Source organism: Brassica rapa, chromosome A03, assembly GCF_000309985.2.
Source record: "Brassica rapa cultivar Chiifu-401-42 chromosome A03, CAAS_Brap_v3.01, whole genome shotgun sequence".
Lineage (NCBI taxonomy): Eukaryota > Viridiplantae > Streptophyta > Magnoliopsida > Brassicales > Brassicaceae > Brassica > Brassica rapa.
The window spans coordinates 8,891,301-8,915,119 of NC_024797.2; the positions used below are offsets into that span (position 1 = coordinate 8,891,301).

Here is a 23,819-nt window from a genome sequence, read left to right on the forward strand (position 1 = left end):
ATTCGGTTAGCTTCACCAACGAGATTTTTGAGAAACAAAAATAAATTTGGAAAGCAAAAAATAAAATCCGACCTGCCGGAATCGAACCAGCGACCTAAAGATTACAGCAACTACTACAGTCTTCCGCTCTACCAACTGAGCTAAGGTCGGACACTGACGGTAATGCCTATTCTATATTTATAAACTTATAACATTATGTTTGGATCATTCTGGGCCATTTCTCTACGATTAAACGTTATTATTCAGTCTGGGCCCTTGACAGTATACAGAAAAATCAGTTAGTCCACAGAACTACTATTATTTTTTGCTTTGCCTTACCCAAATGAACGAACTTGTTTCGAACTGTATAGCTTTTGGTCACTATCAGTTACCTACACCTTATTTTCTACTTCACATTCCACGTTATATTGCTACACATATAAGCTAATAATTTATACTACTTGACGCTTACCAATCATCCGCAATACATATTAGTACTTTGTAGCAATCAAAAGATCTACACAGAAATTTGAGAAATCCATGAATATCTCTGATCGATTCATACTATCCCATCGTTATGAGGAAGAAAATGATCTGATCAAGCTAAAACTCCTTTAGTTTAAAGCAATTTACATCCCAAAGAGTATGAGTTGAGTAGAAAACCAATAAAAAAAGCAAGAGAGTAACTGCAGTTCTAAAGGTATCTCCATCATCGCTTCATAATTTACTTCAAAAATACGGTAGGAAATGGAGTATGAACAAAAAACATAAAAAAAATTCTTTCATTTATAATTTTTTTTTTTTGTTTATACTTCGTATCTCATTTTATTTTTGTAGTAAATTATGAAATGTACTCTTAAATTATCAACCAAAAAAGATAATAACTTGACCAATGACAATTGATGGTTTACTAGAGTCTTAACTAAATAAATAATAAGTAGCTTATTAACTAGAACTTTTTAGTTTGAATTTAAGAAATTAAAGTTTTTTTTTGATAACTATCTAGGTAAATTGGTTTATTGCATAAACTGTTACATAAATTTTAGTAGGCCCAATGGGTTCTACGGACCCAATAACAATCGATTGCCGTGGCGCGATGTGATTGGCTAAAGACTCCTTCGTCAACCGCCGGGATTATAATTCAACCAGCGAAGAAAAGCCGGTGACTTCCACATTCACCCGGTGGATTTCTCGCCGGAGCTCTCCCCATCACTACCTTCTGAACATGTCTTCCGATGGAGACAACAACATCTCGACGCCGGTAGCGGTGGCCTCCTGCGTCGTTATGGCACTGTTCTACGTCTTGATCCTTTACGCTCCCACCGTCATCCTCCGCCTCCCGTCGCCTTCTTCCTTCTATAACTTCATGATTCGCCGATTCGTCTGCGCAGCTATTTCAACCGTCGCGTCTCTCGCCTTCACAGTCTTTATACTCCCGGTAAGCTTCTCTTACAATGTTAGAGTCAAAAGACTAAAACTTTGAGCTATGCACACTCCTTTGTTTGCTGTAAAGATGTTAAGATTAAATGACTGTGCTATGTTTGGTACTATGCATCACTAGTTATAAGTATCACTGTGAAGTCTCTTCCTTTGTTTGCTGTAGAGATGTTAAGATTAAAAGACTCTGCTATTTGTGGTACTACTATGCATCACTAGTTACAACTTACAAGAATCACTGAAAAGTCTCTTCCTTTGTTTGCTATAAGATAAAAAGCTGGGAGGCTTCTGTTATACTTGGAGTTTTTGGCATAAGGAAAGATCATCTTGTAAGTTCCTTTGCCTCTCTCAGTCCATCTTTGAATTTGGGTGAGTACCATGCAAAGGTGGGTTGTTTGCTTGATACTGTGTTTGTGAATATGGAACCAGTGGCAAGGAGTGGTGTATCCCCTTCTATTAACCTCGCTTGTTTATGCCGGATCTTTGGTCTTGAACTTGTTGTTACTCCTGGAATCATGGAAGGAAAATGGTGAAGCGTGTAGTTTCTTTACTAAAGTGAGAAGCTTTGTCCAAGCAATCCCTGCTTGCATCATGACATGTGCTTCTGATGTTTCCTTTTGGCGAAATTTGGTCGTGGTAATCAACTCTTCTCCATCTCTGTATCGAAACTGCATAAAACCTTGCATAAGTTACTACTAAATCGGACGAATTCTGATATGTTTCAGCTTGTAAATTGCAGGCACCGTTAACTGAGGAGCTGGTTTTCAGGGCCTGTATGGTACCTTTGCTTCTGTGTGCTGGATTTAGGATTTACTACGCTATCTTCCTCTGCCCAATTCTCTTTAGCTTAGGTTTGTTTTCTTTGCGTGCTTCTCTGTGAATGACAATTTTACAGCTCGAGTTGAGATGAAAATTGCTGGATTTTTTGGTTTATTATATGTTTTATGCAGCCCACTTGAATCATTTTAGAGAAATGTACATTAAGCATAACCGCAGCTATATCAAGGCCTCACTGATTGTTGGTACGTTTAACCATAATCATATTAACAATCTTTGTCTCAGGCGTAAACTAATCATCCCTGAGCTTTAACTTGGCCCTTTGATCAGGTCTTCAGCTTGGCTACACAGTCGTTTTTGGTGCATATGCATCGTTTCTCTTCATCAGAACCGGTACATTTACATCTACTACCCGCTTGTAATGTTGTTCTTGATAATGATTTATGTTATATTTTTTAAGGACATCTCGCTGCTCCTTTGTTTGCTCATATATTCTGCAATTACATGGGATTGCCTGTGCTGCTACACCCACGAGGAAAAGGTAATATAAAAAGAACTTTCAATGTTGGTGACAAATGCAAATGCAGACGAATAAAAGCTAAAGATGCTTTCATGGGTTCTTCTCTTCAGGTTTGGTGAGTGCAGCTGCGTTAGCCGGTGTGGTTGGATTCGTCACACTTCTCTTTCCTTTAACAAAGCCTCTCATGTACAACGATAGAACCAACAATTGTCCGTGTTGGCTTGGCTATTGTTTGTGGAATTGATACTCTGCACTCATAGCTCTGATCTTTCTTTTTTTCCAGTTTCCACTAATCATGTCTTATTTGTGTTTTTTAACAGATTGTGGTCCGTTATCAAGTTACTTTTTTACAGAATTGTTTATAAAAATGTTAATGAAATTAAAGGAGAAAATGGCTGTTTAGGTACACGTAATGTACCGTAAATTCTACAAATTCTATATATCTACAGTCCAACGAATTCATGGACTCACGTAATGCCTTGAGTTGATGGTACTTAACAATTCATGGTATATTCTTATATCATTATTATCAATACTTTCCTTATCAATTTATTCATTTTGAATAGTATTTTGTATTCAAAGTAATATGCAGGCCGAGGTTATCAATACTATTCAAAATGAGATCTTAAAATTATCATAGAGTTAATCCAGAAAAAGAAGATTATCATAGATATCTAGTTTATAACAAAATAATACAAACAAAATATTCCACTACAAATTACCTTGATGGCTCGGCATATCTTTGATTTTCTGTTAAAAATGGTAACAGATTCTGAATATATATATTTAAACTAAAAATCAAAATAAAAACAAATATGGATATATTCCAACAATCAACCAATTCCAGATATTCCCAAATCTTAAACAATTATTACATAATTTAAAGCGCCACTTAAATATATATATATACCATTAAGACCTAAGACGGAACATAAAAGAAAGGAGGCAGCTAGAAGCAACCGTGCGTGAGAGAGAAGAAACAAGGTTTTTGAATCTTTTTGTGTTCTTTGGTTTTTACTTTAATTTTGTACGATATGGACAAAATCAGTCGACTGCCGGATGAATTATTGGTGAAGATACTATCGTTTCTTCCAACAAAAGTTGCTGTTTCCACTAGCATCTTGTCTTTCTCTGGATGTGGTTACCTAAACTCGACTACAGTAGTAGAAAGTATTTAGAGTCCGGACGCGCGAAGTTACGGCGTTTTCTTAACAAGAATCTGCCATTACACAGAGCTCCGATTATAGAAAGCTTCCGCCTCGATTTTATTGCTTCACAATTCAAACCCGTGACAATTAGATCATGGCTTCTAACCGCAGTTTCACGCAACCTACGAGAGGTGGAGGTTTCTCATGGTTGTAATAATAAGGTGCTCAACATGTTGCCAAGTAGCTTGTATACTTGTAAATCACTCGTGTCCGTGAAACTCAATGGAAGAAGGCTTCTAGTGGATGTTCCTCGTATGGTTTCTCTCCCTTGTCTGAAAACTTTGCTGCTTCAGGATGTTGAGTACAAGAATGAAGATTCTCTTCAGCGGCTTCTATCTAATTGCCCTGTTCTTGAAGATCTAGTGGTGGAAGGATGCAAAGGTGACAATATGGTAAAGTTCATTGTTATCGTCCCCTCGTTGCAACGTTTAACAGTCAATATACTTGAGGATCTAGATGAGTTTGTGATGGATACTCCTTCTTTGAAATACTTCAAACTTGACTACTATAATTACAAGAATCACCACTGTTTGATTGAGCGTATGCCTAAGCTGGAGGAGGCATATGTAGAACTTAGCTTTAATCATGTTTATATTGATAGGTTTATCGGATCAATCACTTTTGTCAAACGTCTGACGTTATGCATAGATGATGTGTATGGTGATGGTTTTGTCTTCGACCAGCTTGAACATCTGCAACTATGCACATGCGATGAACAACATACGTCGGGTGCGGTGATTGTCCGGTTGCTCAAAGATTCACCTAACTTACGAGTACTAGACCTATTCAAAATGGAATACCATAACCCTATTGGTCTGTATACTTGGAATCAACCAAGTACTGTTCCGGAATGTATTTTGTCGAGTCTACAAACTTTCAAGTGTTCAGGATACTTAGGAAGACCACGAGAAAGAGATCTTGTGATTTATATATTAAAAAATGCTAATAACTTAAAGACTGCAACAATCTGGTTTCCGACGGTTGACATGAAAAAAGAGTTGGTTCTTTCTTCTCGAGCTTCAAACGCATGCCAACTTGTATTTGATTGAGGATAGGATCTATACACCTTTTTGTTTTTGGTTAGGCTTTGTCTCTCTTATTATACTCTTGTTTTTTTATATAAAGGATGAGTATTACATTGAAAATATATATATGTATTCCATTATTTCCGACTAACCTTTATATACATATATATTTTTACTAACCTACATTAACAATTTATCTAATCTTATTTAAGTTTATTCTAATGAATCTATTATTAAAATAAGGTTTGATGATTTGTACCATAATTAATAGCATATTTCTTTAGCTATTAAAAAATATTCAAATTACTATTTCTAAGAAAACAAACCAATATATATATATATATATATATATATATATATATATATATCCGACTCTCGTGATAAAATAACTATTAGGAAACAAAGATCCATTTTATTTTTAATACACATCCTTAAACCAAAGAAACATTTTATTAAAAGTTTTAGAAATAAAAAATTTCTCACGTTTTTAAAATGCGGATCAAAACTTAGTAAATCTAGTATAAGCTAACATTATACAGTGAAAAAAATTCTTAAAGAAAAGAAAATGTAGAATAATAAAAATAATAAAGATACTGGTTGTTTAAGAAACGAGCAGAAGGTAGTACAACGTAGTCCCATAATCCACCATATCCTAAAAAACAACCCCACATGAAAAGGCAACAAAGAAATCTAATTAATATATGAATGGAAACAAATGTAAAATATACCTGAGAAGATAAGTAGAGAGACACAATGCTTCTGTCCTTTTAGTAGTAGAAATAATTTAGAAGAACCCACAAGTTCAAATAATAATAATACTCCTACTGCCCACTAACTTTTGATTATTTTCTTACATGACACCAATACAAAGGAACTACGAAAAGATGGGTTCTTCTAACTGAGCAGGGTCATGATAATTTTTTCAGTATACCAAATCCAATACTTGTCCTAAGAGTTTTACTGAATCAGGATTGTCCAGAAGCAGAACTTGACGAAGAGAGGTTGCTGCTTCCTTGCTTTGATTCATTAGGGTCCTTGGTTTTGGAGAGCTTCTGGTTGAGTTCAATGAGAAGCTGTTGATTCTCCTGATTCAGGATTTCAGCTTTCTTCCTCAACCTTTCATTCTCCTTTACTATATAACAGTTTTGCAGGTACAACTTCGCGTTTAGCCTCTCCATTTCGATAAACTTGCTCTCTCAAAACTAAAAAAACAAACAAAACAAAATCTCTTATGTCAAAGAGAAAAGAAAAAGATATGATTTATAAATCGCTGTGTTATAATTATAGTTGAGGTTAATTATCACAAAATCATACATTGAGGAAAACCCTTGTAAATCGTGGTATTGCGGCTGATAGATTAATTGATGGATAATAAAAATTATCACAAAATGATCTTTATTGTAAAATTAAAAGGAAAAAAGAAAGTTTTGAAACAAGAAAAAAAATTGAAAAAGACAAACAAATAGGGTTTATTCAGTTGCCTTTGTCTGAAAGAAAAGGATCTTTAAAATTTATCCATCAATTTATTGTTATACAAAAATAAAGAACTAAAAAATAGTTGGGTGGTTATGCAAATGATATTCACCTTGCTTGTACATGAGGAGAGAGAGATATCTAGAGAGAGCGAGAGAGATGCTACCTTAAGGAAAGAGTGTTCGAATAGGGTGAGGAAGAAGTGTAGTGTGTTTATATGTTTGTAGAGGAGAGAAGATTGTATGGAAGGTAGAGGGACAAAGAGAACAAAATGAAGATAATGTCTGGTTCGATAATGTCTCTTATATAGAGCCTCAAAACCTAGAGATAGAGAAGGGGGACATGTCTCTCTCTCCTGACACAACAATCATGCTTTGTGCTGTGTGTTATGCTTAGATGGCGGCCGAATACGCAGCTCGCAATCTTTTGTATTTGTTTCTTTTATAAAAGTGAGAAAAAATAACCTAGTGAGGAAAAAGTGAGAAAAAGATCTGGTTGCGTCATGTGAATGATGATCGAAAGAGGAGAGTTGAGAAATAAAGAAGAAAACTTAGAGGATAGATAGTACTACTTGAGGGGGTCTACTTTCAAAATTTCTCTATATGGTTACTTTCTTTTTCTTTTACTTGTATTTTCAAATTGTGTTTTAGTATGAGATGACCATTATTTGTTAATCTAACTCTATATTTTCTTTAAACTAAAATATATCTATTATAAAAGTACTTTTTCCTCAATGTATGATTTTGTGATAATTTTTATTATTTTAGGAGAAAATATAATTAAATTTACTTTTACATGTATATTTATAAACAAAAATAATATTTAATAATATTTTCTAAGAACAGGGAAATTCGAGTAAAACTCTAAATTTATTTTAGAGAAAATTATAGACATTGATTGGAGATGGTTTAAGAGCATCTCCAACTCCCACTCTATTTTTCACTCTAAAATAGAGTTTATAATAAAAATACTTCAATAGTACTATATTTCTGACTTTATAATAGAGTGAAAAATAAGTTTAATCCAAATATAGAGTAACTTATTTTTTTATTCATCATTCTATTTTTTATTCTAAAATATAGTACTACTGGAGCAAATTCAAACTATATTATAGAGTTATTCTATTTTAGAGTAAAAATAGAATAAACCATTGGAGATGTTCTAACAAATTCATTTCTCACCGACCAAGTAATCATTCACATAAACCGTTTTTGATATCATCATAGACCAACAAATTTTAATAGATATCATAGCAATATTTAAACAAGTAGAACTAACTCATACAACTCTCACTTTTGTCCAATATGCATCAGTTTATGTATCATATAAATAAAGACTGTCTTTAACATGGTGTCATGAGAACATTCAAACAAGATTTCAATACGTACCGGCTTGAATTAATACTTAGATCATAGGAGAATGTATAGTTTTGTAGTATGTAGAGGGTTAAAATGTAACTAGAGAAGGATTGAGACGTTTGTTGAGTGAAAATGATGATGATAATGAAGAGGATGGCTCCTTTTGGGAAATCGTATAAATGTATATTTTGTGAACGACAATTCGTATAAATGTATATTTTGTGAACGGTGAATGATTAATTGATGGGTTGTTGTCCTATTTTTGTTTCCTTTTGCGCTAAGCGTTCCAAATTGACAATGGTTTTAAAGTTTCAAAACACAAGTTCGAACCCATAATTATTATGTGTGTCTTGAAATGGAACTCTAAATAAACAAAATGGAATTAAAAAATAAATAGTGGTTGCACTTCTTGTTTACATCAAAGCCAAGGCAATGACAATTAATAAGTAGGGAGGTGTGTGTGAGTCATCCATGTCAATGTTAGAAGATTTTTTGATTAATTACGAGGTGTTTAACTTTTATTAGCTAATCAAAAGTTTATAGTTATGGGTTTTATCTTAGTGTAAGAATGTTATAATTTAAAGTTTAGCGTAAGTGTTTAACAAAGTATTTTAACGTAGTCTATAGATATTTAATTATTTGCTAATTTGACATATTGTTTTTCTTAAAAATATCTAAGCACATGTAGACTCGGCATTTAGACTCAATAATCCTTATGTTTTTGGTAATAGTGATACAAATTAGTACCTTCAAATTTTAGTTAAACATATGCTATATTTATTGGTTGTACATGCAGGACATCAAATGGTCTATAATATGTGAAATCGTATAAGTATGAAACTATATATTTCCCACTTTTAATCATTGTAATTTGTCATCATTTCGTCCCTTTAGAACTTTATTTATTTTTTTATTTTTGGGTCTCCATAAGGTATAAAGTGCGTATATATTGCATTGCATGAAAAAAAAAATCATAATATCTCCTAAATTTTAAACATACAACGAATATTTAATAAAGATTTTGTGGAGTGAACAGTAATGATATACATAGGTTTCAAGTATATTAATTAAGAGATAAAGGGCTTTTTGCAGCTGATACATAAACAGAGATTTCGGATATAGTATATTATACATAGCTATTATGGGCTATGGAATGTATGCGAAATTTAAGACAATTTCAGGTTACATTTGCAACGGATTGTTCTCAATTGGTGAAGATGGTTTCGGAACCAGAAGAATGGCCAGATTTTGCAAGTTATTTGGTAGATATTCAGAACCTGAAGGAGAGTTTTATACGATCAGAGATCATTCATGTACCAAGAACGCAAAATACGAAGGCGGATAGTCTAGCACGCAGTGCCAGGATTCAGCCGTCTTTCGTCGTTCACATGGATCAACATCTCCCAATTTGGTTTACAGGGTCAATATGAGTTTGTAATGTTTGCCGACAAAAAAAAAAAAAATACAAACGCTGGGATCCAAATATGTAATTTATATATTTATTTTCATAAGTGAAACTAGTTCCAATTATCATTCGATATATGAAACGCTCCCTATATTATAGTTTCTTTGTTTACAATTTCGTTGATTTCAAATCCGTATTTCTTTAAATTTGAAAAACAAAACAATCCATCTTTTCTTTCAAAAAAAAAAAAAACAATTCGAGACACTAGTTCTATACTTCTGTTACATCGTAGAACAGACCTCAAGTTAGTTTTTATATAATTTTTAAGGAATGTTGTGAGAGCTATTATACAAACGCTGGGATCCAAATATGTAATTTATATATTTATTTTCATATGTGAAACTAGTTCCAATTATCATTCGATATATCAAACATTCTCTATATTATAGTTTCTTTGTTTACAATTTCGTTGATTTCAAATCGGTATTTCTTTAAATTTGAAAAACAAAACAATCCATCTTTTCTTTCAAAAAAAACTACAATTCGAGACACTAGTTCTATACTTCTATTACATGGTAGAACAGACCTAAAGTTAGTTTATATATAATATTTAAGGAATATTGTGAGAGCTATCAAGGATTGTACCAAGGCAAGACAATTTAATAAACTTTTTTTTTGTCACGAAAAGACAATTTAATAAACATAAGGTCGAAATATGGTAATAATATGGAGGGCTGTCAAGGCTTCCATAGCTTCCCTTAAAACATTTCCAACCTCATTCTATTTTTTACTCTAAAATAGAGTTTAGAGTAAAGAATGTTTCAATGATACTCTATTTAAAATAGAGTTTAGAGTAAAGAATGCTTCAATGGTATTCTATTTCTCACTCTATAATAAAGTGAAAAATGAATTTACTCCAAATATAGAGTAATTTGTTTTTTTTTATTCATCACTCTATTTTCTATCCTAAAATAGAATACCATTGGAGCAAACTCAAACTCTATTATAGAGTTACTCTATTTTAGAGTAAAAAATAGAGTAAGCCATTGGAGACGGTCTTAGGGTCATATGTTGTGTAAGAACTTTGTTATTATTTTTTTCTTTTAATTATCATTTTGTTAATTAATTATTTTGAAGGAAAAATGTTATATGTAGAATATTACATATAGTCACGAAATATTACTCAATCAGCTACATATATATTATTTTCATACAAAAAGATCTGAATTTATCTTCTCTAAAAAATAAGTCCAACCATGATGTAAAAGCAGTAACTCTATCTTAGTTATTCAATAATTCGACAAATATTAATTATTTATGAGGTTTTTCCTATACTGATGTTCCCACGTAAATTTCTATATGTTCTTGTTCTACAAATCTACCAGTCTTGTTATCCATACCTTGTTACTGAATTACAAAAAATGGTAACACTCTTAATATGCCCAGCCAGCCAAGGTATGAAAGTTTTTAATTTATTCATAAAATGGTTTTGTTTTTCAATTTTCAACGCGTTCTGCTTTCGTCCTGCATTTTGGGGTTCCATTTTGTTTTGTTTTGTTATGTCTACACATTTGTCTGTTACTGATATTTAATTTCATAAAAGGCAAAAGTGATATAAAATCAGTTAAAATAGGAAATAAAATAAAATAAAATAAAGAGGAAGCACCGTGTTAACTTTGCTCTCTGGGTGTTACGCTATCGTGAAAAATTCTATCTTTATTATGCACATGCGCTACTTTATATTAAGTTATTAACTTATAAACCAGCAGGTGTAACCATTTTATCGTTATTGCCATATTACGTGGATTCATAATCTTTCAATAGATGAATATTCTTTCGGATTTAAACTCCCTTATTAGAGAACGACAGAACGTCATATTAAACTTGAAATGTATAGAACATTTATTCGCATATAACACGTTATATGATTATATCCAATGCTGATGTAAGAGCATCTTCAACTATATTTCATAATTTACTCTAAAATGAAATTTGGAGTAAAAAAATGTTTTTATTATTTAATTTTGTACTCCAAAAAATAAAATAGGGTTGAAATAATCCAAAGGCAAGAAACAAAAAAAAAAGATAGCTAGATAGTTTTTATTCATTATCTTTTATTTTATTTTACCAAATTTTAGCATTTATACAGTTTAAATACAGATCTTGAATTGAGAATCGAGTTAGAACTGGAAGAGATAAATGTGATGATGCCATTTACAATGAAACATTCACATTCTTTTTATGGCTTCATCAGCATCCCTTTGATATATTCCAACACTCCATCTACATCTACCGTCCACGCCACTGACACTGGTGAATATCCCACCCATGGATTGCTCCCATTCCATCTACAAACCGATCAAAACAGCCGGTGTAAAGATTTTTAAAAGAGTGTTTCTTTGTGAAGATTAAAGTTTATAACATTAAGACCTCTTGAGGCCTTGATCCATGAGCGTGTGGCCAACGCATATTCCTTGAGTCTCCACCCTAACAACGCCTTTCTTATACGTGAATAGATCAGGCCTTACTACAGCCACAAAGCTCACCGGGTCATGGAGGTAAACTCCTGAAACAAGCAACAATAAACAATTTGAATCAAACCTTGCAGCTTCATAACCATGTTTAAGACCACAGTTTATTGCTTTATACCGTAAACACCATCAGACTTGACGTGCCAGTCTCTATAAAACTTGCACATGTCACTTAACAACTTAGCGTGCTTCCCCTTGGAGTCACGCAGGGCTAAGAGATCATCGTCTGAATCATGAGAAAAAGACAAAACAAACACTTGGTTTCAGCGAATGTTTAAAAGGAGATAAAGAGTAGGAGAAAGTTTTCTTCACCTGTTAGTTTAAGTTGTGTTGTGATGTTTATCCCAACAACAGTGATATCAGCACCACACGTGAACACAACATCAGCTGCTTCCGGGTCACCATATATCTGCATTGTAGCGGAGCAAACCCACAAAAAACATTAAACCATCATTTACTTTTCATTAATAGAAAGATTCAAGAAGAGGTTGTACATTGGCCTCAGCTGCAGGATTGACATTTCCCAAAGCAAAGAAAGCTCCACCGAGTACAACAATCTTCTTCACCTTACTCGCAAATGAACTATCTCGCTTGATGGCCTAAAACCAAAACAAACCGTCACGGTGACAAACACACAAACTGAGTTTTATTATTAAAGAAAGAGATTTCAAGATTCTTACTATTGCAAGATTGGTTAGAGGTCCAAGGGCGAGAATAGTGACTTCACCAGGATACTCAGAGACCTTCTCAACTAGAAACTCAGCTGCACTTTTCTCACATTTCTTTCTACTAGGAAGAGGAACAGAGACCTCTCCTAGTCCGTTTTTACCGTGCACAAAATCAGCAACACGTGGAATCCCACCCTGAATCAACACATCAAAAGGCATTAGTAGAGCTTATAAAGTCACAAAAAAATGGTTTTGAGATGTAAAGATTGTAACCTTTAAGGGTTCGGAGCTTCCTTCTGCCACTGGAACATCAGGGAAGCCAGCAACCTCACACTGTACATACCAGGAGATCACATACACATCCCAACAAAATTTTGCAAAAGAAAACTTAAGTGAATGGTTTGTACATACCAGGAGTAAGGCGTTGCGAGTAGCATCTTGTGTGGAAACATTACCAAAGACAGTAGTGAGTCCTAATATCTCCAGCTCTGGAGTTTGAAACGCCATCATTATCGCCATGCTATCATCTAACCACACAGTGTAATGTTAATAACCATTTCTCAAAATCAACTCACATGTCTCCATAATCAAACCCATTGGCAAGAAACAGGAAAATAACAAGAATTACACAAGCATTGAGCTCAAAGATCCAAACTTTAAAACCAAATGAGCTCAAGATAGACAGATTCAAGAGATAACAAGAGCTTCTTAACTAAGGGGTATTGCTTTAGATTACGACTAGAACAAAGTCAAATACTAAGAAACTCTCAGACTAAGCAACAAGATCCGTTGACTAGAGTTCATGTCTATACAAAACTCACCGATGCCTGGGTCTGTATCGATAATGAGCTTCTCCCTCACCAAAACGTCGCCGTTTGAGATCCCACCGTTGCAAATCTCCATAATTATGATTTCTCAGCTAAAAAGTTAAAACTCAGCAGATGAACTTTAAACCCAACTGAAACTCTTCTCGATCGCCGTGGGCAGTTTGTTTCCTGATTTGTATATACGAATCAGATCAAAAAGGCCTGACCTTTATGCGAAAATATACCTCAGAAAGGTTGAAACTTTTTAAAACGACGAAGATTCAATCCATCCAGCTATGCTTTTCTTATTTGTTTTATTTTATTTTTATTTTTTTCTCCTTTATTTGTGGTGACAGAAAGATTACTTTCAATTTTACCTAACTTTCAAAGATCTTAACTGAAAACAAATATTTTTAACTTTATTTAAAGCCACCTTTTTATTTTTTTTTATTTTATTTTTAACCCACAATACTATAATTATCTTTCATGATAATTTATTTTAGTTACTAACAAATTTCGTATAAAATTAACTAATTTATATTTCATAAACTTTTTGGAAGTTTGTAAAATTTGATAAAACTTGGTTGTTTGTAGAAAAGTGTTTTTTTCCTTGATTAAAAATGTGGAGTTTGAATTTTGGACCGATGTGGTGAAGGAAAAACGTTTATTAGTTAGAATAATAAAATAAGGATCTCATAGAATAATTAATAAGTTGGAATATAAAAAAAAAGAAGAATTATTAGGGTTTTTTTTTAACAAGAATTATTAGGTTCAGAAGTTGGAAGGAATGAACCTTTTGTCAGATGTCGACTAAGCCAGTTGTGTCACCAACGACGCATTGACCAAAGTCTATAGAACGCAGTTGGTATATTTCCTAAATAAAGGCCCAATATGTCTTGGGCTTAAAATGAAACACAACCGTACATTTTTAAATTTCTTTTTTCTCACCTTATGACATTTAAGCTTTGATCATAGTGGCGTGAACTAGTTATGATTTCTCGAAAAATATTCAAGTGTGCAAGTATAAATTCATATGCATATGTTTAGGGTAGTCTATCTTTTGTTAATGTTGCAGTTTAAAATTATAGATAAATTACAAGTATTTTTTTTAATACTTTGTTTGTTGGTATCTAATATTTTTGTCTCTGTAATTATATCATGTCAAAAGAATCAAGTCCTTTTGTTCATGAAGAGAGAATTGACCAAGAAGTAGTCCTCGTTGAATAAACAATAAACCCAATAATGGGTTAATTAAATAGACTTCACTAAGAAGTAGTGGTATCTCACTCTGCAAGCACCATAATTTAGGATATGCATCCCAACTGCATGCAAACCAAGAGAAGAATTTCGATACTTCTGATATATAAACAAAATTATGGATACAACATATATACATGGCTATAAGTTAGATAACAAAATCTCAAAGTAATCTCACGCTTCTAACAAAGTCACACTTGTCGATATAACATCTTAAAATGTAATTTAAACACATCCGGGATAATAAAAATCCAAAACGAAGTTCTTGCCGACAATAAATCAATTATTAGATGGGACATGTCAAAAGAAAGCGTAAATAAACAAATAAGAAAGCAAAGTGGGAACATGGGACGGACGAGAGAATCTTAGCGGCCGAAAATGGGGTTTATTTGGACCAACCTTCTCCATTATCTCTATTATTATCGAATAAATCATAATATATAATCAAGGTTGGAATCATTTGTGTATGAGTTGTTTACAAAAGTATATTTCATCGTTTCAACAACAAAATAACTTTAAGAAGGAGAAGCAAATACCTAATCATACGAAGCTGATTAAATACAAGTATTATAACATATAGATAGTAAATCATTCAATAACCTTTTTCTTTCTAAAAGAGGCTTCGGATCCCATTCTGACTAGAGCACTGTAAGATTCTAATTATTTGCACCATGTCAATGTCTTAAGACCATTATTAACCTCAGTCTATTAATTTGAAGCTTTAATTTCGGTTAAAAAATCATGATTAACCTCAGTCTATTAAGAACCGTTTTTAAAATAAAAGATATAAGAATCGTTTTTTAATCGAAAAATAAAAAAAATGTCAAATCATGAGTTAAGAATCTCAGCTAAGAAACCGGAGTTAATCATATCAATGATACTAATTATATTCTAATGTTAGAAAATAATCACATGAAGACATAAATGTACAAAAGATTAACAAAATTTATAATTGATCTAGTGATAAAGATGCTAGTCACCATGACAAAGATTTGGATAAAATGCAACTTGCCATGACTAATATAATAACTCCACGAATGAGAAAAAAAAAATCATACAGTTTCATGCCAAACAGTTTAGGCAAATTCATTGTTTTATGCCCATATACGTCATAGAGCTTATAAATAATATAAGAAGCGGACGAAGATGAGAGAGAGAAGGGATAAGATGGAGAGAAGAAGTGTCGTAGACGGAGAGAGAAGATAGACTTCCAATTTGGCTTCTCTACCAAACTGTCTTTTCACCTTTTTCTTTTTTTTTCTCGCTCAATACGTTTTGAAGCCCCCCGTATACACTGACGCATTTTCAAGATATATAAGAGCAGTATTAACCGGGTATGTAGGAGAGTTTTTAGGAGGAGGGAAACCACAAAAATGAAGAAACCGAGGAAGAAGGAAGTCAAATGTAGCCAAATAAAAGACATATGTAGCAGAGTTTTTTTTACTGTGTGTGGGTTCCACTAATAGGTGACGATTGATTTTTTTTTTAATTTTTTTTTTAATCGGCCAAAAGAAAAAAGAAATTAGAAAGCTATTTGGATATTTGGGTTAATCATACTCTAACCTACATATATTTGGGAAAATTGTTTTTTTAGAGCAAAAAAATGGTAACTATGTCCCTTTATACTAATCTATACTACTTTATGTCCCATTAGACTAATTTTTTTCAAAATGGCAGTAATGCCCTTAAAATTGTAATTTTTTATTTCTTTTTCATTTTTTTTATTTTTTTGTTCCTTTTTCGTTTTTTTATTTTTTTTTAAAAAAAATCATTTTTTTTTTCAAAATATAAAAGTGAATATTCTCAAATATTTTGTTTCCATATTTTTAGGAACTGATTTCTTATCCGTAGAATACAACTAATATGTAGAAATCGGTTTCTACAGTTTTTTAGAATTATAGTAATGTTTAGAGTTTGATTTCTACATGTTTTAGATTTATACTAAATCTGTAGAAGTCGGTTTCTACGTGTTTTAGATTTATATTAATGTGTAGATTTTGATTTCTAAAGATTTTAGAACGATAGGTTAAGCGCGGAATGTGTATTCTAAATATTTTTAGAATACTCCTATTTACGTAGATCACGTATTCTAAACATTGTAGATTCAATGAAAAAAGTGGATTTCGTTTTCTACTTCGTAGAATGTCATTTCTACTTTATTTAGAACATAATATGAAATTTATAATTTTAACTTTTTTATAATTAGAAAAAATATCACTAAGTTCATATAGGTATTTTATCAAAAGTTACAATTTTTCCAAAAATTTTTTGTTTGTAAAACTATTTATTAAATTTATTTTCAAAAATATTAAAGGGTGTTATAGGAAAATATGACACAAAATATAGATTAGTCTAAAGAGACATAGTTACCATTTTTTTGCTCTAAAAAAACAGTTTTCCCCATATATTTTAACACATTTCAAGATATTTGGCGCCTATATATCATTTTGGAAATGATCGGAAAGATTAGAGTAACCGGAAGTAACTGAAAATAGAGAAGATATAAAATAAATATTAAAAAGTTTTAGCTTTAGGTTAATAAAAATATATATAAGAACCAAAATGGTTAGCGAGTATTTTATTTAACAGAGAACAAATATACATTTTGCTGTTTTCTTTTTGCTATTTGTCGCAACTAATCAAAATTTTCATTTTTAATTTTTTAAAAATAATAAAGTTATTAACAAAAGTTTTGAAGAATGAAACCTTTAATTCACCCGATACTTTACAACTTCAGGATTTTGGAATTGTCGTTTCTCCATTGCACACTATCTCAGTGGGTTTATGTAATTGAAACTCCGGAAAAATAATCATAGAATATAAAATTAAATACTAAAAAAAGTAATTTTATTAAATTTTGTGCGTCATCATGATATGGGCGCTGTACATAGTGTAGTATGATAAATCCCTTTATTTCTCTCTGCCCGTTTCACCCCTTTATAGAAAAAAGCCAGTGAATCATTCTTCTTCTCCTCCAAAAACAGGTTAACAACAACACATACACATCTCTCTCTCTCTCTCTTCTTCGTTTTATATTTCCATTCTTTTTCTTCATTTCCGCCATTTCTGTTTTATTTTGGTTGCCGAGAAAACGCAGGAACTCGGTGACCTAATTATAGTCTCGTCGATTGTCTTTTTCAGAATTTTCGACGAATTTTATTGATTAATAATTAATTAATGGCGGAAGAACATCCATGTCAGACGCCGGAAGGCCACCGTCTCTGCGTTAACAACTGCGGTTTCTTCGGAAGCTCAGCCACCATGAATCTCTGCTCCAACTGCTACGGCGACCTCTGCCTCAAGAACCAGCAGCAAGCTTCCATGAAATCAACCGTCGAGTCCTCCCTCTCCGCCGCATCTCCTCCGTCGTCACCGGAGATCCAGTCAATCTCCACGTCGACGATCGCGCCCGTCGTCCAAATTCACGCGGCGGAGATACAGATAGAGAAACAAATCCAGCAGCAACGGCCTAATCGGTGCACCGTGTGCAGGAAACGGGTCGGGTTAACCGGGTTCATGTGCCGGTGCGGGACGACTTTCTGCGGGACCCACAGGTATCCGGAGGTTCACGGATGCACGTTCGATTTCAAATCGGCTGGGCGCGAGGAGATCGCGAAGGCTAACCCGTTGGTCGTAGCCGCGAAGCTCCAGAAGATATGATCTGAGCTGAGCCGTTGCTTGCGTTGTTCACCGTGAAACATACTTTTATGTTACGGACATGTGTTTACGTAATTAATGGTTGAGACAGTTTTTTTTTTTTTTTTCCGTCAAGAATTTTATTAGTGGATCGAAAGTCCGAAAAAGAACCAAATCCGAGACTACAACATTCATAAGTAAAAGGTACACAGACAAACCGTTCACTTGCTAAACCAAACTTGGGCCTAAAGCCCACAACAAACCATTACCAACACGGAACAGTCCACCCGTGTCGTAATCGAACCCTCCGGAGCTATCACGACGATTCTACGGATCAACGTCGACGGCATAGACTAACCGGATACTCTCTGTTCCACATGAACAATATACTCAAAGCTCGAGCCAATGAGCCAACACAGTGAAGTATCTACAAGACCGACAAAGCCAACAACCGCCTACAATCTTCCTAATCATTCTAGATACTTTCAAGCGCCACATACAACCGAGTGGAGAAGAAAGTCCTCTGAGACTTAGAAAGAGAGGCAAGAAGAACAACTGAAACGCTCTGGATCGTAGATATACCTGAGAAAAAGCCGGCGATCGAGATGCTAGAGAAGCCATCCCTTCCCGGAGACACAAAGCCAGCGATCGAGATGCTAGAGAAGCCATCCCTTCCCGGAGACACAGAGCCGGCGATAGAGATGCTAGAGAAGCCATCCCCTCCCGAAAACAAAAGCCGGCAAAGCCGATGCAAAAAGAGCTATCGCTTCCCAGAGACAGAGCCGGACGACCACCGAAGAAGAAGGAGCGTCGCCGGAGACTTAAACGATCGAATCACCGATCCGATTCACAAAAAACTTAAAAACACAAGACGAAATTAGACAAGACTAAGCTCAAACTAAAGAGGAGGAGCAGATCCTCCCTCACGTAGCGGCAGTGAGAAGCACGGCCAACCACGGAGGGAGATCGGTGGCTATGGAGTTTTTCTTCTTCTTCTTCTCGTTTTGATGAAAGAGAAGTTTTTTCTTTTTGATGGTTGAGACAGTTTTCATTCACCTTTTAATTATTTTCCTTTTCTTCCGGAAGAATTTTAAAGTTTTATAATTGTGTGGCTTTGTGCTTGTAAAAAAAAAGATTTTCTTTTGCGGAAAAAAAAAGAAAATATATAAAATTGTGTCTCGCTTTTCTAATATTTATCAGCAACAACATTTTCTTGAGAAAAAAAAAGAAAAGAAAAAGAAAAAACAGTTTCATATTTTCCAATCCAACTGTAGCTTGTCACTAGGACATCCAAACCTGAGGTCCAACTGTCCAAGTGTTGTTTATGATAAAGATTATCAGGGCCGAAACTGCAGTGGCCAAAGTTTCTAAAGTGTTTGAAGATGAGGGTGAGACGTTAATGGCTTGAGATTAACCCCACTAATATGGAGCTAGCTAACTCTGGACTCTGAGACTCACAATTAAAAAAATGTAACTACACATGTAACTTTTTTTTTAAAAAAATTTGAAATTAACTACGACGCAATCTAAGCTGGTTATCTACGTTGAAAGAGTTTGAAACTAGTTAAAATAAGTGTGTGACGACCATATCAAAGATTCAAAGACGATGGAAAATACTTATCATATAAAATGTCTTATTATATTTTAATATTTATACCACCATTTGAACGATGAAGAAGGCTATTGTTTTCTTGTCAAATTTAAATAATGATTCTCTTTGCGTTTATATTGAATGATAGTTGAAACTTTTCGCAAATAGTCAATTCTGTAGCACTAAGTGCGTTCTTTCCAGAGCCGACCGGATCAACCGATAGGATTTATAAAAAAAAAAAAAAAATTAAAAACCTCCAGAACATGTCTCTGTCTCAGATGCACACTTGATGAAGAATACTCTAACCAAGAAAAAGAAATGTCGTATTTTATTTTCATGGTCAAATGCTTCAAATATTATGTGTTTATGCTAGGTGAAATTTCTACTTTTGTATTATTCCACAAACAATATTTTAGTATATTCATATTAATCTAACCCGAAATATATTTTTATATGTGACCGTTGGATGAAAGAAGAGTTCAACCAGTGAACAACAATCAATGTTTTCTTTTCTAGTCGATGATTATACCCTTTTTTGTTCATATTACGTGTTATTTAAAAACTAATCCTGAAAATGTTAGAAATTTTTAGAAAATGTTGTAAATATCCAAATATAGGGATTTGAATATACGCATTTTAATCTGTGACTATAAAAAAAAATCTAATTGACATAAATTGAAAAAATATATAACTTTATTGAAGATAGAAAATATTTATAACTTGAAACCGAGGAAGCAAAATTAAGGAGTTTAAGTATCCAATCGGTTAGGGTTTGTATCAACCCGGTTTGGTTTTTGGCCTTTTTCATTTCCAGCTGTTTTTTGTGAAAAATAACCCCCATAAATGTTTTAATCAATTTTTAAATGAAGAACCTTTTTTGAAAGGAGTTTAAATTAGAAACACAATGAAATTAATTATTTCAATATCGGAAACTGCTAAATCTAAAACTCACACGCACATAATCTCCTCGACCTATATATACATTCAAGCAGCTTCATACCTTTTCCAAGCAACAACAATACACACAAAGTTCGGACCATGAACATAACTAAAACCACTCCTTGGTTTCTTTTCTTGTGCCTGATTCTTCTTTCAGGTATCAATATATACCTTATGTTTTCTTCCGCTTAATCTGCATATATACGCTCATTGCTAAGTTGATTAATGAATCTCCACATATATAAATTGATATAAATAAAAGTTAATTCGTTATATCAAATTTCTAACGGCTCTAGGCTACAAAAGTGTAAAAGGATCGATTTCTCCATCTAGCGAGCCCACTAAAGATGGCAAGTTTGGTTTCAAACCGACAGCGTTGTTTGTGTTCGGAGACTCGTACGCAGACACCGGGAACACACCAGTCATAATCTCGCCCTCATGGAGGTTTCCTTACGGAATCACTTTCCCGGGAAAGCCTACCGGCAGGTTTGGTGATGGTCGTATTTCAACTGACTATCTCGGTAATGAAAGTTAATTTATTTAAAGTATTTTGGGTTTAAAAATCACTATGCTAGTATACCACAATAGACTTTTCATCTTGAAAAATACAAAAACTCCACACCTGCAATTTTGGCTTTATTCTAAATAGGTAACTGGTTCCACTTCCACACTTATAGCTATTTGCGAAAACTCTAAAGTCTCTTACAAGAAAATATCTATAAACATTGCTTGTTTTAGTTGTACATGAAACGGTATTTTGGCTTTATTCTAAATAACTTCTTCTTTTTTAACCTGATGTTCCCTTAATTGTGAAGAGTGATATTTATAGATATTTTCTTGTTTAAAATGGTAACTTTATAATTTATATATAATACTATATATATACACTTAAATTAGTCAAATATCACGTCGAACTCATTTACTTCTAATTAATAGTCAATTATATAGTTTACATTCTTTTATTTGTTGATTTTATTTTAATTTAGCAACCATTTTTTGAAAATGTGTTGACTAAAACTAACTAAAGTGTACTAAATTATTTGATTTTGTTTATTTCATATAATCGCGAAATAAGAGTTCATACGAGTTACACCAAAAATATAATGTACATCGGTTGCAACTAAAAGTAGGTATCTGCAATCGTTAGAAACATCTTAATTAGTCGTTACACCGTATTCAATTATTAAACGGTCATATAAATACATAAATAAAACCGTGTTATTATTTATTTCCGTGCAAACATACTATATGCAATCCAAAATCAATAATTCATTACTTTGGCTCGTATTATATCATGTAGCCAAGTATCTTGGACTTAGAACACCGATTGCATATAAATGGAGGAGGTTCGCACTACCGAGACAAGTTGTGAATAAAGGAATCAATTTCGCATTTGGTGGAGCTGGCGTGTATGAGACAATTTTCACAGTCCCCACCGCGAGTATGCAGATCAATTCCTTTGAACGACTTCTCCGGAAAAATGTTTATTCGCCGGCCGATCTCAACTCTTCCGTAGCTTTTTTCAGCTTCATCGGCAATGACTATATCAAGTACAACATATTCAATGGTACCTCGCAGGTATACAAATTAATAATGATGTTATTATGATGGCTATAAAAGTTATCGGCTACTGTATTAACTTTTGTTGAGTAACACGATGAACTAAACTTGAAAGAAGCTAGAAAATTAGAAAGAGACTCGATTGGAACAAATACTCGTTTAAGATTTTTATTAACAATGTGAACAATAATTTACAATTTACAAACTCTTATTTATTAGCTTCAAAACCCCGATTTTTCTTTTTCATTGTTGGAGGTTTTTCTAAATCAAAATAGAATATTGTAGGTAACGAAATTATGTTTTACCGGTACATCGGGATTTAAGTTTATGTAGCCTTGATATTGTCATAAGAAAAGAAAATGAAATGGCATGCAGGGCCGTCCAGCATTGATAAGGAGAGTTACGAAACAGATTTTGTTGGATGTAAAGCGAATTAAGGACTTGGGAGTGAGAAAGGTGTTTGTAGTTTTATCTCCACCGCATAATTGTGTGCCGTTATATTCCACTTCTAAAGGCTGCAACACTAGTAACCCGTTGACGAAGCTCCACAACAGTCTTATCCGTGAAGGATTGAGAAAACTAAACGATGAGAATAATGAGAAAAGCTTCCTCATGCTTGATTTCTACAAGGCTTTCATGACCATATTCAAGTATAGAGGAGTTCCAGGTACGTTGTTCTTTCGTGTTCTTTCATTCATTTTTGTGTGTAACTATAATCAGAGATAACTCTATGATAGTGTTTATGAATATCTCGGTATACTCTATGATAGTGTTTATGAATAATCTATCGGTATCACTGAACCTAATATAGCCGGTTTTATGCACAGTCGGATAAAACATTCGTTACTACCCTAAAATTTTAAAGAAATATTATACTTAGGTTCGCATGGCCTCGAATAAAAATTTGTCTTATTAAGATTAACTGATAAATTTTTATGGACATCTAAATCTTACATCCCACCTGGATCCTACTAGCTACTTTTTTATATGGGAGTAATTAAACTAGCAATATCATATGATAAAAAATTCAATAAAAGAAAAGAAAAAGAGGACGTGAAACATTAATGGATAGTTCAAGAATGTAAGTTTGTAACATACACATGTTTAACTTGGGCAGGAGTTTCGACATTTTCGGAACCATTGAAGGCATGTTGTGAGGGAAGAAAAGGAGGAAACTCTTGTGGAGATGTAGACATATACGGTAGAAGGTTATACAGTGTCTGCAAAGATCCAAAGTCATTCTTTTTCTGGGATAATGTTCATATTACTGATGAAGGATGGCGTTCTGTATTTTCTCTTCTTCTACCTGATTCACGATAATGGATCATGTATGTCTCCAAAAATTCAACTACTATGAGAATGGATGAGTAGCCAATTCATATTTTATAAAGAAATTTCACATATAAAAGATCCAGTACATGAAACAATTGCATTTTTTTTTTGAAAAAGGGTTTTCATTCATGAAACATGAAACAATTGCATACTCATCATACGTTCTTTGTTGGTGACTTTAATAAAACGAAAAAGATGTGGTTTTATGTTGTTATTGTTTACTATATCAAACTGGAGTTAAATCAGACTTTAGTTTAGGGTTCACAAGGAGTACATGTGTCTTAGAGTTGTTTTAGAGGATAGAGAAGACATAAAAG

At 33.3% G+C, this 23,819-nt stretch overlaps 5 protein-coding genes, 1 long non-coding RNA gene, 1 other non-coding gene and 1 pseudogene across 9 annotated transcripts; 4 read left to right on the forward strand and 4 right to left on the reverse strand.

Moving 5' to 3' along the window:
- Positions 1-66: 66 nt before the first annotated feature.
- Positions 67-150, reverse strand: TRNAY-GUA. The gene is given in 2 exon segments: positions 67-102; positions 114-150. It is a non-coding gene; the product is annotated as a tRNA-Tyr (tRNA).
- Positions 151-718: 568 nt separating this feature from the next.
- Positions 719-3,137, forward strand: LOC103857613 (CAAX prenyl protease 2). The gene is made up of 8 exons (XM_009134823.3): positions 719-1,417; positions 1,686-1,745; positions 1,846-2,052; positions 2,156-2,267; positions 2,367-2,438; positions 2,524-2,586; positions 2,654-2,734; positions 2,824-3,137. The coding sequence occupies exons 1-8, from the start codon at positions 1,205-1,207 to the stop codon at positions 2,955-2,957; spliced, it is 942 nt and encodes a 313-aa protein (XP_009133071.1). The 5' UTR covers positions 719-1,204; the 3' UTR covers positions 2,958-3,137.
- Positions 3,138-3,375: 238 nt separating this feature from the next.
- On the forward strand, positions 3,376-9,240 carry LOC117132551 (annotated as a pseudogene).
- On the reverse strand, positions 5,018-11,023 carry LOC103857615 (protein LITTLE ZIPPER 4). 2 transcript variants are annotated; one of them, XM_009134824.3, is made up of 2 exons: positions 6,532-11,023; positions 5,018-6,148 (listed from the first exon to the last, which is right to left on the reverse strand). In XM_009134824.3, the coding sequence occupies exon 2, from the start codon at positions 6,122-6,124 to the stop codon at positions 5,912-5,914; it is 213 nt and encodes a 70-aa protein (XP_009133072.1). In that variant the 5' UTR covers positions 6,125-6,148; positions 6,532-11,023; the 3' UTR covers positions 5,018-5,911. The 2 variants fall into 2 exon arrangements, with proteins under 2 accessions (XP_009133072.1, XP_009133073.1); XM_009134825.3 differs by having other exon boundaries at positions 5,617-6,148; positions 6,586-11,023.
- Positions 11,024-11,256: 233 nt separating this feature from the next.
- On the reverse strand, positions 11,257-13,723 carry LOC103857616 (uridine nucleosidase 1). 2 transcript variants are annotated; one of them, XM_009134826.2, is made up of 9 exons: positions 13,203-13,699; positions 12,793-12,908; positions 12,655-12,714; positions 12,394-12,576; positions 12,208-12,312; positions 12,026-12,122; positions 11,832-11,939; positions 11,613-11,748; positions 11,257-11,530 (listed from the first exon to the last, which is right to left on the reverse strand). In XM_009134826.2, exons 1-9 carry the CDS (start codon positions 13,282-13,284, stop codon positions 11,422-11,424), a joined length of 996 nt encoding a protein of 331 aa, XP_009133074.1. In that variant the 5' UTR covers positions 13,285-13,699; the 3' UTR covers positions 11,257-11,421. The 2 variants fall into 2 exon arrangements, with proteins under 2 accessions (XP_009133074.1, XP_033143078.1); XM_033287187.1 differs by lacking the exon at positions 12,208-12,312 and having other exon boundaries at positions 13,203-13,723.
- Positions 13,724-17,266: 3,543 nt separating this feature from the next.
- On the forward strand, positions 17,267-19,274 carry LOC103857617 (zinc finger A20 and AN1 domain-containing stress-associated protein 4). Its single transcript, XM_033287189.1, has 2 exons — positions 17,267-18,182; positions 19,116-19,274. Exon 1 carries the CDS (start codon positions 17,622-17,624, stop codon positions 18,102-18,104), a length of 483 nt encoding a protein of 160 aa, XP_033143080.1. The 5' UTR covers positions 17,267-17,621; the 3' UTR covers positions 18,105-18,182; positions 19,116-19,274.
- Positions 18,193-19,109, reverse strand: LOC117132556. Its single transcript, XR_004456184.1, has 2 exons — positions 18,663-19,109; positions 18,193-18,448 (listed from the first exon to the last, which is right to left on the reverse strand). It is a non-coding gene; the product is annotated as an uncharacterized LOC117132556 (long non-coding RNA).
- A 390-nt stretch (positions 19,275-19,664) lies between the features above and the next one.
- On the forward strand, positions 19,665-23,716 carry LOC103857619 (GDSL esterase/lipase At2g36325). Its single transcript, XM_009134828.3, has 5 exons — positions 19,665-20,767; positions 20,907-21,131; positions 21,911-22,188; positions 22,546-22,837; positions 23,288-23,716. Exons 1-5 carry the CDS (start codon positions 20,710-20,712, stop codon positions 23,488-23,490), a joined length of 1,056 nt encoding a protein of 351 aa, XP_009133076.1. The 5' UTR covers positions 19,665-20,709; the 3' UTR covers positions 23,491-23,716.
- Positions 23,717-23,819: the final 103 nt, after the last annotated feature.